The following is a 17,617-nucleotide window of genomic DNA, read 5'->3' on the forward strand; positions in this document are numbered from 1 at the left end:
AAGTATTAATTTTCTATATTAAAGGCTTTTCTGTAGAAAGTAGTTTTTCAAAATGCACAACTATTTTAACAACTACAAAGTCCTGATATATGGTTTTCATTTCAGTTTTGGGGGTGCTGTTTTCTTATAATCAGACTGAGTTTGCTTAATGAATATCATATATCTCCAAGTCACAAAGTAATAGGATGTGCACGTTTCTCCACTGAGACTCGAACCAACAATCTTTTCTTTATCGAGATACTGCCAACTGGATTATCACTCCACTCAAGAGTGTCTCACTTTGACTTGAGTCAAGCAGGTGTATTTCTAATGGGCTCATGGGCCTGTGGTGCAGGAAAAGCCTGTTTATCCTGGATGACGAAGAGATCAGTGCTTCCTGATGCCCTCCCTACACTACATGGGGCAGGAGGGGGACAAGCACCACCCACCTCTGCTTTACCTGAAACCCACTGACTCCTACATGTGTGAAATATATAAAGTTGTTTTAAGAAGAAATTGTACAACCACATTCAGCAAGGCAATGATTTCTGACGTCAATGCTGCCTCCAAATATTACAAACCCGCCATATTGTCCATCCATTTATTGCAAAATGCACCTTTTATCTCACCAACCCAAACCCCCCTCCCCCCAAATGCAAAAGGTGGGAGGAATTCCTAAGCGGGACTTCTGAGACTAGAAGGGCAATGCGCAGTCAGAGGATGAGCGCTGCAGTCAGAGGATGAGCGCTATTCGCATTTCTACTTAGATGTGCACATAAGCGAGGTACTTAATATGTTGTGATGGTTTTAAGGGCCCAACTACCGGGGTTCAGATTCTAGTTCTGTACTTAAGAGTCACACAGGCTTCAGGCAAGTTATTAATCTTTCTATGCCTAAGTTTTCTTCACTGTAAAATGGAAATATTAGTATTACCTATCTCACAGGACTGCCAAAATGATTAAATGAATTAATCCACCTACAGCACTTCGAACAACATTCCTCAATAATTGTTAGCTACTCCTATTATTACATGTATATAATACAAGCATTATTCTGATCCATTGTATTTTCTTACAAAGGTGAGTTTTAAGTACTCCCTACATTCAATCTTTCCTCAGGCAAATAATTTGAAATCAGCTCTAACAGCTGTACAAATGATGTATTTCTAGTTTAAAAATCATACTGCATTATGCATTTAAAATTTGCCTATTCTTTAATCAAAATGAATAAACATGAACTGAAAGGTGCAAGCTTAACATCACAAAATTTTAGGAAAAAGCATCAATTAGACTTCCTGTTGAGGCTAAAGCAGGATGAGATCACAAAGTCACTCGTGGTAACCAGGTCCCCGCGCTGGAAGTGTGCTTTCCCTGTGAATGGCTAAATACTAACAAAAGAAACCTTTGACTCAAATACCACTGGTACCCGGGGTCTTGTGTCTGTATAATGCCTACACATTCATTTCTTTCTTTGCCTATAGAAAAAAGAAAGTCTGTTTGTTTTTCTGATTCAGTCAGCCTTTTTAGTCTTTGAATCTAAGGAGAGCCCTATGAAAAGAAGAGCATCTTATCAGCGTGCTCCAGACCAGCAGGCCATCCCCCCTCCATACACAAAACCTCCAGCCCCTCACAGCAAAAGGCCTCGCCCTCAGAGCTTTTTCCCCATTTCAGAGCTAACACCCTGCTGGGTTCTGACAACAAATAAATGAATACACAAGGCCCTTACATAATTAGCCATCTTTTCAGGTAGAGTGCGGTGGGTGCGGGAGGAGGGGATGGGAGAAGAACATTTATTGTAAATTGGCCTCAATTAGGAAGTTGATATAAGTGTGCTGGATTCAAGGGCATTTATTTAAAATGAAGCCACATCAAGTGGGCTTAGAGATGCCTGCTTCCGAATCTTAACAATTTTAACAAGCCAAGTCACAAAGGCAGATTTTTTTTAATTAGAGAAGGATTTTTTTAACCTAAGAAAGTTTCATTGACTTTGACATCAAAATTCTGCCTGCAGAAGGGCACACAGAACAGGATGCTTTTATTGCCTTTTTAAGGTAAAGCGAACATGTAAAAGAACCAAGGAGAGAAAATGGTACTTCTGACACTGTCACTGCTTGACAAAATTAGCCCTACTTTCAGGTATCTTTCCCTAGAACATCCAAAAAAAGAAAAAAAAAAAGACTTTGAGGATAAAAAGAACTAAACATAGTCAATAATCCTGTGAATGCCTATAGGAGAGCCACCAGGCATCACTGTCATTCGTCACGATCTTAATAGAGCCACGGTCTACGCGGATGGGTGCAGTTTCTGTTGTATCTTAATTGATTTGTCTCAGTGGCTAAGGACACAGACAAGAGATTTATCATGAAGGAAAAATATCTGCAATAGTGTTGTTTTCTCAACAAGCACCTTGCCACCGACCTCTAAATCAGTTTAACGTTTTCTAAACAGACCTGCACATTTTTTACATAATTTAAAGCTAGGTTTTGTTATTGCTTCTGCTGAAAAGGCTCTGTGAGATTTATCACAACATGGCTTCAGTAACCTTCTTTTAAAAACAAAGATTAAAAACAAAACAAAAGGCCGCAACTGTGAGCTCACAGCTCCACTCCTTTTCCCGGCAGGGGATTTTGATCTAACCACTTAAGTGCCTTTGGAGTTCAATCTGCTAAAAAATGTATGAAATGGTATTAAAATAGGAAAAGGCGTGTGTATGACTCAGGCTTATCCAAGTATCTCTGCAACTAGGATGTCACAGGATTTCCCTGTGCTTCTGAAAACTGAAAACCTTGAGAAAGTGACAGAAGTTCCTGTTTTTTTTTTTTTTTTTTCGGTTTTTAGTAAGGGGGGAGCGCGCGCAAGCACACACACATTCACACCACACACACACACACACACACACACAAACTGGTCGTTCGGATTTCCTAAGAATCAAGCAGGTACTTTCAGGTTCGAAATGAAGATTGAAAACGAATGTTAGAACTTATGACCGTACTCATCCACACACAAAGGTTTAAGGAAAAAATCAAACTTGTTGCAGAGCTGGGAGAAGCCCCCGGCCCGACACACTTCTGCTCTCGCCACCTCTCCGCCCCTTCCCCTTCCTCTTCCTCCACGTCCCACTCGGCCCGGCCGGCGAGGCGAGGGCATCTCCCCGCTAAGGTCACCGGCCTGAGCCGTCCCCACGGGCCACCTCGTTCAGAAACAAGGTCGCCGCCCAGCCCAGTCCCTTCAAGGAGGTCAGCGGAGCCTGGCCGAGCGCCGCTGCCCTTTTTAAATCGGGGCTGGCCGGCCCGAGCCCGGCCTCGGTGCGAGCCGCATCCCCGCCGCCGCCTCACCTGCTTGCGGTAGGGCGTCCTGCAGCTGCTGCTGGTCCCGGGGTTGCCGCTGCTGCTGGGGAAGATCATCGCGGCGGGCGCGGGCGGCGGGCGCGGGCGCGGGCGCGGGGCAGCCTCGCCGCGAGGGGGAGGGCGCAGGGAGGGGGCCGGCCGGGCCGCGGCCGCGCTGGGAACTCCCTCTCGCCGCGCGGCGGCGGCCGGCGGGGGCTGCAGCTCTGGGCGGACTTCTCCGCTCTCGATCTCCCGACTGGCCTAAAAGTGCGGCGCGACGCGCAGCGTCCCCGCTCCGGCGACAGGAGCGGGCGAGACTCGGGCAGCTCGGGCGGCCGCCGCCCTGCGTGCCATGGACGGGAGTTAGCGCGCGGAGCTGGCGGCGCCGCCGACTCTCCCGGCGGCAGCGGAGGAGCAGCGCCGCCGCGTCCCCACCTACTGCGGCCTCAACCACCGCCCCGAGAGCGCGCCGGCCGGGGGCGGGGAGGCGGCCGCGCACCGCCTCGCGCCGCGCCCAGGCCCACCCGGGCCTCCCCGCCCGCCCGCTGGGCGCCGCGCCCGCCGGCCCGCCGCCCGGGCGGCCCCTGCGCGCTCCCTCCGGAGCTCCGGGCCGGGATCCCAGCCGCCGGGCCCGGGGAGCCGCCGGCGCCCCCGCTCTGGTGCAATGGTTGGGTCTGGCTCCCCGCATGCCGCACATTCCTAGGAGTAGCCACCCCCCCCGCCTCTTCTTCCCCCCCCCCCCCCCTCCTCGGCTCTTTTTCTAAGCACCAGAGGCAGCTTTGTACCCCTGCTAGAAGCCCCTTTTAAGGGCATGGTTTTGTAGATCACTCTGGCTCCTAGGTAGAAGGTGGACTGACCCCCCCCCCCAGGTCCTTTTTCTTTAATTCTTCCCAAGCCTCCCTCCCATCCCTCTCACAGAAAAGGTACAGGCAATCCCTCTTACTTCGACGAACAAACCAGCCCTCCCATCACACCTCCGCAAATCTATATTCCCCCACTTCACGCGCTAAAACGCAGAGAAAAGAGGTCTCCACCCCCACCCTCTCGTCCCAAATACGCCTGGTAAAGTTTGGTACTTCATTTCTCTGTCAGAGTTTATGAGATTTCCTTCTGGATGACAATATCAAATACCGAAAATCATTTGAGGCCATCAGTTTGGTCACCCCTTCTCCTGAAAACTGGAAAATGTAATCCTAAAAAATCCTACCACACATTAATTCCTAGATGCAACACAGATGTATGTGTTCTATTTAAGGGACACAGAAACTGGGCACAAAGGGACCAGGTTATTTGCTTTGCTCCCCTGTTCTAAGTTATCTAAGATGACACTTCAGGTTGATTCTTTTCTAGATCACCTTTCAGTTGGCTATCAAGCTGAGAACCTGTGCAATGCAGAAGGGCTTTACAACAACTCCATCATGCAGAAGCCAGCCATCTCTGGATAGGTTATTGCGATGGGTTTGCCATCTTAATTTAGCCTGTTCTGTGGTGAGTATTCAACACAAGGACTAAGGATTTCATTTTACTTGGATCCACAATCAACACCCATGGACACAGCAGTCAAAGAAATCAAACGATGCATTGTTTTGGGCAAATGAGTGGCAAAAGACCTCTTTAAAGTGTTAAAAAGCAAAGATGTCACTTCGAGGACTAACGTGCACCTGAATCAGTCATGATATTTTCAATTGCCTCTATGCATGCAAAACTTGGACAGTGAGTAAGGAAGACTGAAGAATTGATACATATGAATTATGGGGTGGGTGAAGAATACTGAATATACTACCCAGTACCCAGTGCTGTCGAGTTGAATACTAGGGACTGCCAAAATCTGTCTTGGAAGAAGTACAGCCAGAATGCTCCCTAGAAGCAAGGATGGTGAGACTTCACCTCACATACTTTGAACATGTTATCAGGAGGGACCAGTCCCTGGCGAAGGACATCATGCTTGGTTAAGTAGAGGGTCGGCGAAAAAGAGGAAGAGCCTCAACAAGATGGACTGACACAGTGGCTTCAATAATGGGCTAAAGCATAACAACTCCTGTGAGGATGGTGCAGGACCAGGCCGTATTTCATTCTGCTGTACGTGGGGTTGCTATGAGTTGGAACCAACTCAACAGCACCTAACAACAATGTGGTATTACACTATTACCACTGCAAATATTAAAAGATTATTCCCTGGACTCTTGACTCTAACACGTTCCTAGAAAGGGCCATCTACCATGATGATGAAAAATCCTAACTTGTCTAAGAAGTGAAGGCATAGAACTTCTGGCTACATAAGGAACACAAAGCATCCCCTGTTGAAATCAGGTCTTCTAGCAAAGCTGTAGCCATATAAGAGCTTTTCCAGCAACAATGAACTGAAAAAGATCTATCCTAAACATCCTGATGGCATGTTGAGTGAGCTGCCTCCATCCTCTGAGGTGCTCCCAACATTCTCCAAAATGATGAGAATTAGCAACTCTCACCTATACACATACACAAAATACACATAACAATTCTCAATTCTCTTCATAAAAACAGAAGAAAAAGCAGCAAAAGAACTTATTCTGGGCACTGTACTGGGTGCACAGTAGGTAAGTAAGAACTTGCTAGATAAAATTCCCAGTAAAATATCTGTTCTTTAAAGTGACTTAATGTCAAACCCAGCACACCTAACATTAACTTGTGTTTCAATATATATGCTAGAACCATGTCCTGCTATTCTAGATGCTCACAATTGTTTTAGCTGCCCGTTTGCTGTCTCCTCTCACTGGGATCCTTTACTGTAGGTTACCAAGCACAGGTATTAAAATACAAGGTTTTCATTTGAACCGTTGAGGTCACTAGGTGCCTTTTCCTGAGAACTTTCTTCCCAAGACCCCATCAGTTCAGACTTGTCTTCTGGCAGAAAAATTCATGACTGGTCTCTTAGGAAACCACAGTCTAAACCACAGAAGAATAGCATAGACTTCTACTCTAAGGCCATGCTACTTTGGATGTTGTGCTATTCCAGAATGTCAAGACTTGATTGGGTACTCTGCAATAGTTTCACAGGGACAAGAAAAAGTTGTTTTTTTTTTTTTTTTTCGCCCTTTCTTTTTTAAGTAATAATAAATTTTAATTTTAAAAGAAGTAATTTTATTTTTAAGACTAAAAGGAGTATCTAAAAATCATTGAAATGTGGTATATTCTCTAATGACAAGTAACATAAAAGGAAAGAACACAAGTCAATTATTTTTAAAAACCACTGCACCAGTTAGGATTCAAAAGTTCCAGACTGCGTGATACAGATGGGAGTTCATGCGTGGAACTGGCACTCTTAGGTAAGTAAAGTATTATGAAGAAAGAAGAACACAGACTTCCACCCTCAAAGAATATAGAATGTAACAAAGGCACTAAAGCCAAAATGAATCCAAAGTAAGAGAAACAATAGAAATATTAAAATGAACAACATACATAATCATAAATATTCACAAGTGTTTAGTAGTTTTAAGAGTGATTACAGGCATAGATCCTGGTGGGATTCATCTACGAAAGTTTATTGACCTTTGAAACAAATATGTTTTAAGACGGAGTAAAGAAACATTCCAGAGAAGCTGCAAGTTATCATGATAAGAAGAAGGGCTTTGGAACTTGTCCTAGAGACAGCTCGTGGTCTTCAAAGAGAAACTGAGATCTTGCTGCCTGGGCTGTCCTACAACACCCTCCTCCCCCACCTCAGCTGCTGGGTAAAGCTGTGGGAACCTGACCCAAGGGCAGCCAATCCACAGACAGGCCAGTGACCTATGACATGGCTCGGACTGAAAAAAATTACCAGGGCCAATCAGATTCTCACCCTTGGGAATTTGATTCAGAAAATTCAAAGAGCTGAACCAGTTAGGAAAAGGGCAGAATCTGAAAGAGTACCGTGGGTACAGTTGAGACCACAGCAAGCCAAAACTATATGCAAACCAAGGTTATGAGGAAGCAGAAACTATGAGTAAACAGGAAGCTGACTGGCAGCAAGAAGAGAGCAGAACAGATGCCAGGAGTGGGCGAGCGCTTGGCCTGTGAGATGACGGAGGGAGCAGCAGGTCCCTAGAGCTTTGGGTCTTGAGACTTACAATACCCCCTCCATGTGTATACTAAGAACAACCTTCCCCATCCACCTTCCTCAGATGGCTTAAGTGGATCTGGACTTTGCAATCCAAAGAAATAAAAACTAAAACAGATCTAGCTGCAAATTTCAGCTTCCCACTTACCAGTCACATGGCTTTAGGCAAGTTACTTAACCTCTCTGAGTCCCAGACTCCTCACAAGATGTGTTAAGTATATATACAGTACAGCAACAAAAGCGCCAAGCTCAGTAAATGGCAGCCGTTATTACTGTTTTTCCAGATTTTATACTTGTGGTTGGTAAATTTAAGGGGGTGCACTGTGTAAATACCTAATGCTTGTTCAGTCTGGCTGACCATCAAAGAACAGGAGCAAGGGTACAGTAGGAACTGAAGGCAAGTAAAATGAGCAAATTTAGGTAAGGGGTCACTTTCACAATAATGTTGTCGAATGGCTGAATGAATTTGCTCTCTAAGGCTGTGTATACCACAGACTTAGTTTAAAAAAAAAAAAAAGTCTAGCAAAAGATTTGTTACAATATCCTAGGTGCCCTGAGGTTTTTCTCTCACATATGTTTTTGTCCAGTTTGTGTTAAAAGAAGCTATACCATGGGCCAGGGCCATTTCTGTATGAATGGGAAGGCTGTGAGCCGTAGTGGAGATCATGCTCTGTAAGGCAGGAAGAGTATACATACAAAGGATAGTCTGGAGCCATCAGTAGTTTACAGAAGGCTGCTATCTAGTAGAGGAAATGAGACATATACGTAATGATGACATCTGTGACTTTAAGAGTTTGTGAAACTGAAATTTGAGAATCTGAATTTAGAAGACAGTTTCCCCCAAAGAAACAATTTTAAAATCAGATTTTCATTTTTAAATCTTTCACATCTCATATGATTTTCACAATGGCCCTATGTGGTTGGAAGGGTTACTAAGCTCAATTCACAGATGAGAGGAAAAAAAGTTTAAGTCAGACTGACCGACCTACCCAACAAGCTAGAGAGTAGCCAGCTAGGGTTAAAATCTAGACCTAGATAGGGTTAAAAGACTTAGTTTTGTGCCCCTTCAACTCTACAATGCTGCTTCTCAAATATGTCTTAAAATAATGCTTGACTTCCCAAGTGAACCCTTGTAACCCATACAGTACCAGAGCTGTTGTATACACTATTAATGCACGGGCATTAAGTGCTAAGTACCAGGCAAGTGGTCTACACAATTATGTGCTGTGACAGTTCACAGGAGAGAGAGATCAATACAGCATAGAACGTGGGTGTGGGAAGCTCAGCTGTACAAATGTTTTGTCTGAGGGACATTCAGAAAGAAGCACTGTACAGATATGATCAGAAAAACAGACCTTAGAGCTAGAGGGTTGGCATGAGGATGGAGATTTGAAGTGATCACTACTGAAATCAATGCTAATCTATGAACTCTCTAAAGAAAAAAAACAAAACAAAACCCGTTGCCATTGAGCTGATTCTGACTCATAGTGACCCTATAGGACAGAGTCCTATAGGGTTTCCAAGGAGCGGCTGGTGGATTTGAAATGTCAACCTTTTGGTTAGCAACCAAACTGCTAATCACACTGCCACCTGAATTCTTTGAAGGGGGCAAATGAGTAAGAGCCAAAGGCCTGAGGGAGCTCCCACCCCAATACCCACATGTAACTGAGCCCATAGAAAAGAGGATATTTGGATGAATTACTGCAAAGAAAGCATCGAGATGAAATGAAACTAAGCTTTGAAAGAAGAAAGAAAAAAAAGGGAACAGAGAAGATATCCAGTGAAATAATAATAGAACACCTCTAGGCAGTGGTTAAGAGCTCAGCTGCTAAACCTAAAGGTCGACAGTTCGAATCCACCAGCTGCTCCTTGGAAACCTATGGGGCCATTCTACTCTGTCCCATTGGGTCACTATGAGTCAGAATTGACTTGATGACAAAAGGTTTTTTGGTTTGATATGAAGAAAAAAAAGGAGCCCTCTGGACGCAGTGCTTAAGCGCTCAGCTGCTAACCAAAAGGTCGGTAGTTCGAACCTACCAGCTGTTCCATGGGAGAAAGATGTAGCCGCCTGCTTCTGTAAAGATATTTAGCCTTGGAAACCCTACAGCGCAGTTCTACTGTGTCCTACAGGGTTGCTATAAGTCAGAATTGACTCTGTGGCAGTGGGTATGAAGAAAAAAATAGACATATAGTACGTCCTATCACTTCTAACACATTTGAACCAGAATTAAAAAAGAAAGAAATTGAGTAAAAATTTAATATTATTTCAAATGACAACTTGTAGTGAATAAAATATAACCACATAGTCTTGGTTAGTGTAAGCAATTCACACTGAAAACACCATTTACATTTGAGTCTCTGTTTAACTTTGAGCCCTGGTAGCGCAGTGGTTAAGCACTCAGCTGCTAACCAAAAGGTTGCCAGTTCAAATCCACCAGCCACTCCTTGGAAACTCTATATGGGGTAGTTATACTCTGTCCTATAGGGTTGCTATGAGTCAGGATCAACTCGACGGCAATGTGTTTTTTGGGGGGGTTATTTTTTTTTATGTTTAACTCAGGGCTTCCAGCTGGTTCGTCCTGGTTCAAACCCCTGTTGAGAATTTGCATTTCTAACAAGTTCTCTGCTGAGAATTTGCGTTTCCACCGTAGATATTCTGAATGCAAATCTACACTTTAACAAGATTCTCAGGTGACTCTTACATACAACTTCCTAGGAACTTGTCACAAATGCAAATTCTCAGCAAAGAGCTTGTTAGAAATACAAATTCTCTGCAGGAGTTCTAACCAGTTTGAAGCCCTGGTTTAACTACAGAGCCCTGGTAGTGCAGTGGTTAAGCACTTGGCTGCTAACAGAAAGGTCTGTGGTTCAAATTCACCAGCTGCTCAGCAGAAGAAAAATGTAGCAGTCTGCTTGCTTTTGTAAAGCCTTGGAAACCATATGGAGGCAGTTCTGCTCTGTCCTATAGAATTGCTACGAGTTGCAATCTAATCGGCAGCAACGGGTTTGATTTTTTGGGTTTGTTTAACTGCTCACAAAGCCTCTGGCTCCCGGCAAAACAGGAAGAAAAGAAGAAAATGATGAGGTCAGCAGATTTTTTAAATTTCTGTTCTTTCCTGGCACAAAATAGAATTGATAAAGTACCCTATTTCTAAAGTAGCAGCAATATTTTCTACTATTTACTATTTTGCTTTTCTAAAAATCTGCAACTCTTATTCTAGACTTTAAAGTCTCCCTAGACACAGATAAAACTGCATGTATATAAAAATGAACCAGTATAATAAAGTAAAACTATAGCTATAATCCTAGAAAGTGTATAGAACAGCATAAACATAGCCATATTCTGCTGATTCTTACCAGAAGCTGTATTCTGATGATTCTTAAGTCTATCCTGGTGAACAAAACAAGAAACATGCTTTTTCCCTATTGTTGCTTCTCTGCATAGACTAATAAATAATAACAGCTGTCACTTACTGAGTAACTACTATATATCAGACACTTTCTAAGCACGTTCCTCACAAAAAACCCTGTCAGAATGATGACCCCATTTTACTGAAGAAAATTCTGAGCCACAGCAGTTTAAGTAGCTTGCCCAAGGTCACAGATCCAATACATAGTGAAGCTGGGGTTTGAACTTGGGTCTATGACTCCAAAGTTCCCTGCCTCCAATAACACCAATTGTGGTTATGACTACTATTAGCTATGCATCAATCCTTATGTGGTAATTAAGAACCCATGCTTGAGCATCAGGGCTCCTGGGTCCGTATCTTGGCTTCACCATTTACCAGCTCCGTGACCATGGGTAAGTCACTTATCCCTTCTCAAAGCCTCAGTTTGGTCATTTATAAAAGGACATGGAATTATATTGAATTTCTATCCAGTTGAATATAAAGGCAAACTTTCCAACATTAGAATATATAGTTACAAGTATTGCAGTGGGCTATTTATGGAGCTTGTATGAGACTAAACATGATAATTGATGTAAAGCACTATGCCTGCAACAGCTCGGATATACATTCAGGCCCTACCCTGGCCCCTAAATCTCATTTACCTGATGGTTGCTAAGGTCTAACTCCTCTCTAGCAATCAGTTTTATTTCTGAGATAGTTAATGGAATTGGAGCTGGGATGGTGATTAGGACAAAGGAATTCCCAGAATCCTCAACTGGAACAGAAAACCTATTTTCGCTCCAAAAAAAAAAAGCAAGAGGTCATATTAGAGATTAGCTTCACTATGAGATTCATAGATAAGTGTGGGTCAACTAAAATCTAATCACTATTTAGGACATTTCTTTCTTTGAGGAAACACCCTTCAGATTCCAAACAAATAATTTACACACAAAAAAGCTTTTGGGATATAACTTGCTCATAAATTAGTTATGGCCCTGCTCTTACAAAATAGCTATTAAAATTCAAAGCTCACATACTGTCTGGCATAACGACTCTCTAAGTTAAATTTCTTTTCCGAAGATTTTTCTATAACAAAAAGTAGGTACGTGAGTTCTTATTTTCCAATGTGTAAAACCTGGAGTGGGTTGGGGTGGGAATGGGACATATGAATTAAAAGTTCAAGTTTTTTTTGTATTGTATTACAATGGACTTGGATCAAATTCCATAACAAAATAAAGGAGAGTTAATTCTTTAGGAAACCAGGACAAAAAGAAGCTCCGGTTTTCATTTGCTGTGGGTTGTTCTTTTCCTAATTACCTGGGTGGGTGCCTCATTCACCTATACTCTTTGCCTGTGGAAATCTAGTATTAGAGCTGTTACTCTCCATGTTCATGGTAAGCCTATAAGAAAATAAGTGTTTATTTTCAGAATACATCAAGCTCATTCCAGACGCTTAAAAGCATTTTCCATGAATTATAGTAAAACATTAAAAATTACAAAAGAAAGACATTACTACTAGGTAATCTTTGAAATGCCAGCTTACCTAAAGAGATGGAAGCAACATAATCATCTACTGTATGTCAGCAAACTATGGGTAATGGGATAAGAGCTGGGTTGGCAACAGAGGAGCCGGTGTGCTGTGAAAATAGCTAATCCTATCCACCTCTTGCTATATGACTTGGGAAGAGACAAAAGTACTTAGGGAATCAACAGAATCTATGGAAAACTAGCAAACAAAAGAAACCCCCCCTCCAAACAAAAAACAAAAACACACACCTCTAAACCATGGAGAACAAAACTAGACCCTGAGATGACTATCTTCTTTCCATGAGTAAAAGGCAACTGTAGGAATGACAGACAACATCAATGGTACACAGCCAAAAACTGTGACTGAGACAGACAAAACCCTCATGTAAGGTTATTATAAGGGGACATAACCAATGTCTAGCCAAAACCTGGGATCTATAGCCCAAGTTTGGTTTTAATTAAAGCATTCAAAACACAGAAGAAAAAAAACAAAACAATAAAACTGTTTCCTTTCTCTTCAGCTGCTAAGATTGTCATTCAATTAGGTCTATTTCACCCAAAGAGAAGGATGATGATATAAATTAATGAAGTTCTTTAAGTAAAGGAGAATGCTGAAAAACTCCATTCTCCACTGAATTATAAATATAAAGGTTCAAATGGAAGACACACAATTACGACTGAGTTTCTATTCAGTTAAAATTGAAAGCAAACTTAGTTAAGAGTAGTAGAATGGGCTACATAAAAAGCTTATGAAAATTCGCCCCTCTAAAAGTCTTTGAGAACGACTAGTTCTGGATTATTTCATACACTTAACACATGGGTGAAATGATGACAGACCTGTGGCAAATTGATACTCCCCAAGCGAAGAGAAAACAAATCAGGAAATTCTGATGTTGTCATGACAATATGACTGATCATGACATCAGCAATTCCTAGTTCCAAACTGAAAAGAACACTTCCAGGGCTGACGCCGTATTAAACAGATCCTCCCAGAACCACCCTTTCCCAATCTAATATTTGATCTAGTGGCAAATACGATGATGTTTCAGTCAAGGGACTATTAATTATCAAAATCCTGTTAGTGCCTGGGGAAAAAAAATCTATAGTGCAGATTAACTTTGGACTTTCTTCAGACCTATAAAATATATATTTATATTCACATATCTAGACATAATGTATAAAGAAAGAACTTTACAACTTACAAAATGCTTTAAAACCAAAAACCAAAAAAAAAAAAACAACAAACCCCAGTGCCTCAAGTCAATTCCGACTCAAAGCGACCCTATAGGACAGAGTAGAACTGCCCCATAGAGTTTCCAAGGAGCGCCTGGTGGATTCAAACTGCCGACCCTTTGGTTAGCATGCTTTACTATGCATTATCTCCTTAAAGTCTCAGGAAGGGAAGCAGGGGAGGCATCACCTCCCACACACCCTTTAAAAAAAAACAGTTGAGACAAGCTCAGAGAAGTTAAGCAACTTGTCCCAGGTCATGAAGCCTAGAAATAAAACATCTCAGGGTTGGACAGAATTATTAAAGGTCAGTGCCTGTGCCTGGCATATAATAATCAATAAATATTTCACTAATTGAATGAATGCTACTAACTCCCCCTTGGATACCATAACCAATAAAAAATTCATGCCATCTAGCAATATTTTACCGTATCTATTAGAAATTTCTTTATTAAGTGGCCCCCAAATCTGAGCTCATCCATCACAGTTCTACTCCAGGGCTAGAATCTACATCTTCTATAGATTTATATTCTTTTCCTTCTATTATTCTATACCGTCTTTTCAATAAAAGTAAGGCTAAGTCATCTTTTTTTGGAGCCTTAACAATCCTATAAGAATTGGCTAAGCTGTAAATCGCTAATTATTTACTTGACCCTTGTTCTTGCACATAGGTTTTGTTGGAGGCATCCATGGATGAGGTAAGCTAGCTTTCTTACGTGCAAATGGCAGAAAAGATGATTTCCACCCTCTTCTCAAATACCATTAATAGCTGCACTCAGAAAGAGCCGAATATAAGAAACGTAGTGATCAAATCTTAAAGAACACGCTTCAGAGATTATATTAAACATAGTGAATTTGTTTGTATCCTAATCTTTAGATACGTCTGTACCATAAAGCAGCGTACTAATAAAAGCTGCATTTTGCATCGGTGGGCTGGTTTTGACTTATAAGGAAATGAGTTTCCATGACTAAATAGATTTTCTTGACCTTAACTGTTACTGTCTGAATAAATCTTCTTGCTTTACTTTTTGGGCAAAACGAAAGTGTTCTATTCATTTCTCTGAGATTAATGTCCTACACATATTTGGATATAAACTATTTCACGGCATCTGAGATGTCATTGGTTGTAAGATGCCAGACAATTACTGAGATGTTAATATTTGAAAATAAAAATGGACGATGGTAATTAGAAGACAACCCAAATTATAAGATGCATCTTGATTTCAGAGATGTTGAAATGTGAAAAAGTCTTAGGATCTATGAAATACAGTGTCTGGGTGCATGAACACTGTATGCACATACAGCCATGCGTTCTTTAGCCTAAGCTGTAGAAATATGTATTTTTTCAGTCATTTTTAACCTTCTTAAGAACACAGAGTTACTAAGTGGTTATAAGTGACTCATATGCTCAGTTTTTCCAAGGAGATCGATCTGACAATATGTCTTACAACTGGTGGGCACAGTCTCCACAAGCCAGAATGAGACCCTTTACCCTGATCTCACAAAGGAACAAGCTGAGCTGTCTGCCTCCCTCCTCAGTCATTTACATCATATAAATTTACACCTGCAGTGTTTTATATGTACAGGGCTTTTATACAATAAGAAAGGGTAAAGGGAAATGAAGCTAAATCTCTAGATATCTATCAGACTTTTCTACTCCACACCTCTTGTTATTAGTGCTTCAAAGGTGGTCACTGTAAATGTAGCTAGAGAATATTAACCCTGGACTGTAGGGTCACTATGAGTTGGAATCACTCAATGGCAACGTTTTTTTTTTTTTTTTTTGGTTACTCCTTTGGCAAGTTTTAGTTGTACACATACATGCACATGGACATACATACACACACACACACAAACACACACGGTCAGTCATCAGTGCTGTTCTGGCACACAGCATCAATTCCAGTCTACAAGTCTGACAAACAGATTTCCATCTTTTTACAGAACCTTGAGTGCCAGTTCTCAGTCTTCCTGAGGCTTCAGATTGGAAAAGTAATTTTTATATAGATCAGGTAAGTCAGATAAAAAAATCTATATATCTGACATGGTTATCACAGTCCCTAAAATTGATATGAAATTACAAAGTGAAGTAAAAACAATACCTGAACAGGTAAGATGACCCAGTTTTAGAAAAAGATGAAAATGGTTCATACTTGTAAACCCGTCGGGTAGCAATGACTATTAGTGGATGCTAGTATCTGGCAATGTGTAAGGTAACTGATGGGTCCCTAACAGGATATTATTTGTTCAGGAACTGACTAGTCCCCTTGCACTTCCTCCTCCTTCCTTATAGAGCTCTCATTTAGTCTTTTCACTGCTGATGTGATAATAAAAACAATATGAAACAGTGAAGCAAACAGGCCAGTTTATTTATTGACTATAGGTTATTAGACTAAAGTTTTGGGACTACCTATGAATTTCATTTGTCTGTAATGTTTCCCTTGTTAGAAGTGAAAATTATAATTGATCTTGAAAATCATCTTGTAGGAATTACTGATGTTAACATACCAAACAACTGATATATCCCAAGGCCCAAACTCAGGGCCTGGCACATAGTAAGCACTCACGTAATTGGTTCAGTGAATGTATGAATGAATGAATATATAATATCTTCAATATACACGCCAGTCCTACTCAAATACTATTATTCCATAAAACCAAAACAAGCTTATAATTTTGAGTTACCTGTGAATTCAATGATAAATTATATTTTGTACCTTATTTATTATAATTTGTTAGCCAAACTTCCTCAGTATTAAGAAATACCATTCCAAGTTTTACAATTCATACTCACTTGAATGATTTACAAATGTATTTTAGGAGCCCTTTAAAGAAGTCTTAGAATTCACTTTGGCTATTTACCGCAAATATCATTAACTGTATCAGACTCAAAAATATCACAAATCACTATAGGAAATGTTTGCCCCGTTATATGTCTGTCTGTACCCTTTATTAAAAAAAAAAAATTCATAATTTAAGTTTTTGATGACTAACAAATTTTGAAAAGAAGATATACAAACTTTTGTAATTGAAAATCATGTAGCTTGTTTCATTTTATTACATGACATTTAAAAAATTATATCAGTAAGCAAGAATGGCAAATCATTGATAAGTGTTGAACATCTTGTTTCTACTTCAGTGTGTATTTGAAAATTTCCAATTAAAGCCTTTTTTTTTAATATTGGTGTACTAGAAGTCTTGTGAGGTTGGCTTCAGAGGATTCCAGACAAGCAAGGCAAATTGTGTCTTGCAGCTGTAACACCTAGAAAGTGACTACACAGCTGATTGTAAGTTTTCTTTTAAATAACTATTGCCTATTTTACTACCCTTTTCTCCATGAAACTCTCCTAAAAAAGAAAAAGGGGGGAAAAAAATTAAAGAAGCTGAGACTACAGTCTGGATAGTACAAAAGTTACAGTGAATCCACCAGGAAATGCTACAAACCCAAGTGATTAAACAGATGGGTTTCAGGCCATTTCTACACTGGACAGTGAAAACGCACTCCTCCTAAATTAGCAGCATCTCTAGGGTTCTTACTGACTCACTCTCCCATCTCCATGTCTTCTATCCATTAATTTCCTCAAGCCAGAGCTGCTGGGACCTCTTCTGTTTTTCCCTTTGACCAGTCCTCTTTTATTTATTCAAAATTGTTGTATACCCTGCTTCTAAAATAATTTTTATGACCTCTTTAGCCAGATCATTCTGCTTCCTAAAGCTCCCACATCAAATGCAAATCTTCAACATCACTTGTAAAGCACTCCACTTTCTAACTTACCCCTTTACCTCTATTCCAGCGACTCCTTGGGTTTTGGCTGCTTATGAACTCACTCTTTTCTGCCAGGAAACAGCCTCTGTTTTTCCATCAGCCAAACCACACTCATCCCTCCCTCTGTTTACTCTGTTGAAATCACAGCTCAGCGTCCACCCCCTCTGAGTTTTTCCTACTCTCATTTATTTTCCAAGACCTCTTGCTATATTTTATCCAGACTGTATTAATGTCTAAATTAGGCCAACTCAGTGTCTTTGCAATATAAACTCCTCTACTGAGGAAACCATGGCCCAGATTTACCACGTCGTCTCCATTATTTACTA

General features: G+C 41.1%; 1 protein-coding gene across 8 annotated transcripts in view; it reads right to left on the bottom strand.

Moving 5' to 3' along the window:
* Nucleotides 1–17,617, bottom strand: part of RBMS1 (RNA binding motif single stranded interacting protein 1) — a 237,666-nt gene that overhangs the window by 139,503 nt on the left and 80,546 nt on the right. For 2 of the 8 annotated variants that reach the window (XM_049887292.1, XM_049887290.1), the window contains exon 1: nt 3,314–3,465. The exons of the other annotated variants lie outside the window; for them this stretch is intronic. In XM_049887292.1, the coding sequence (XP_049743249.1) occupies nt 3,314–3,382 (69 nt within the window). In that variant the 5' untranslated portion in view covers nt 3,383–3,465. Of the gene's footprint in view, nt 1–3,313; nt 3,466–17,617 lie in introns of those variants that run through there. 8 annotated transcript variants of the gene reach the window in all.

The sequence above is a fragment of the Elephas maximus genome, chromosome 6 (genome assembly GCF_024166365.1).
Source record: "Elephas maximus indicus isolate mEleMax1 chromosome 6, mEleMax1 primary haplotype, whole genome shotgun sequence".
Lineage (NCBI taxonomy): Eukaryota > Metazoa > Chordata > Mammalia > Proboscidea > Elephantidae > Elephas > Elephas maximus.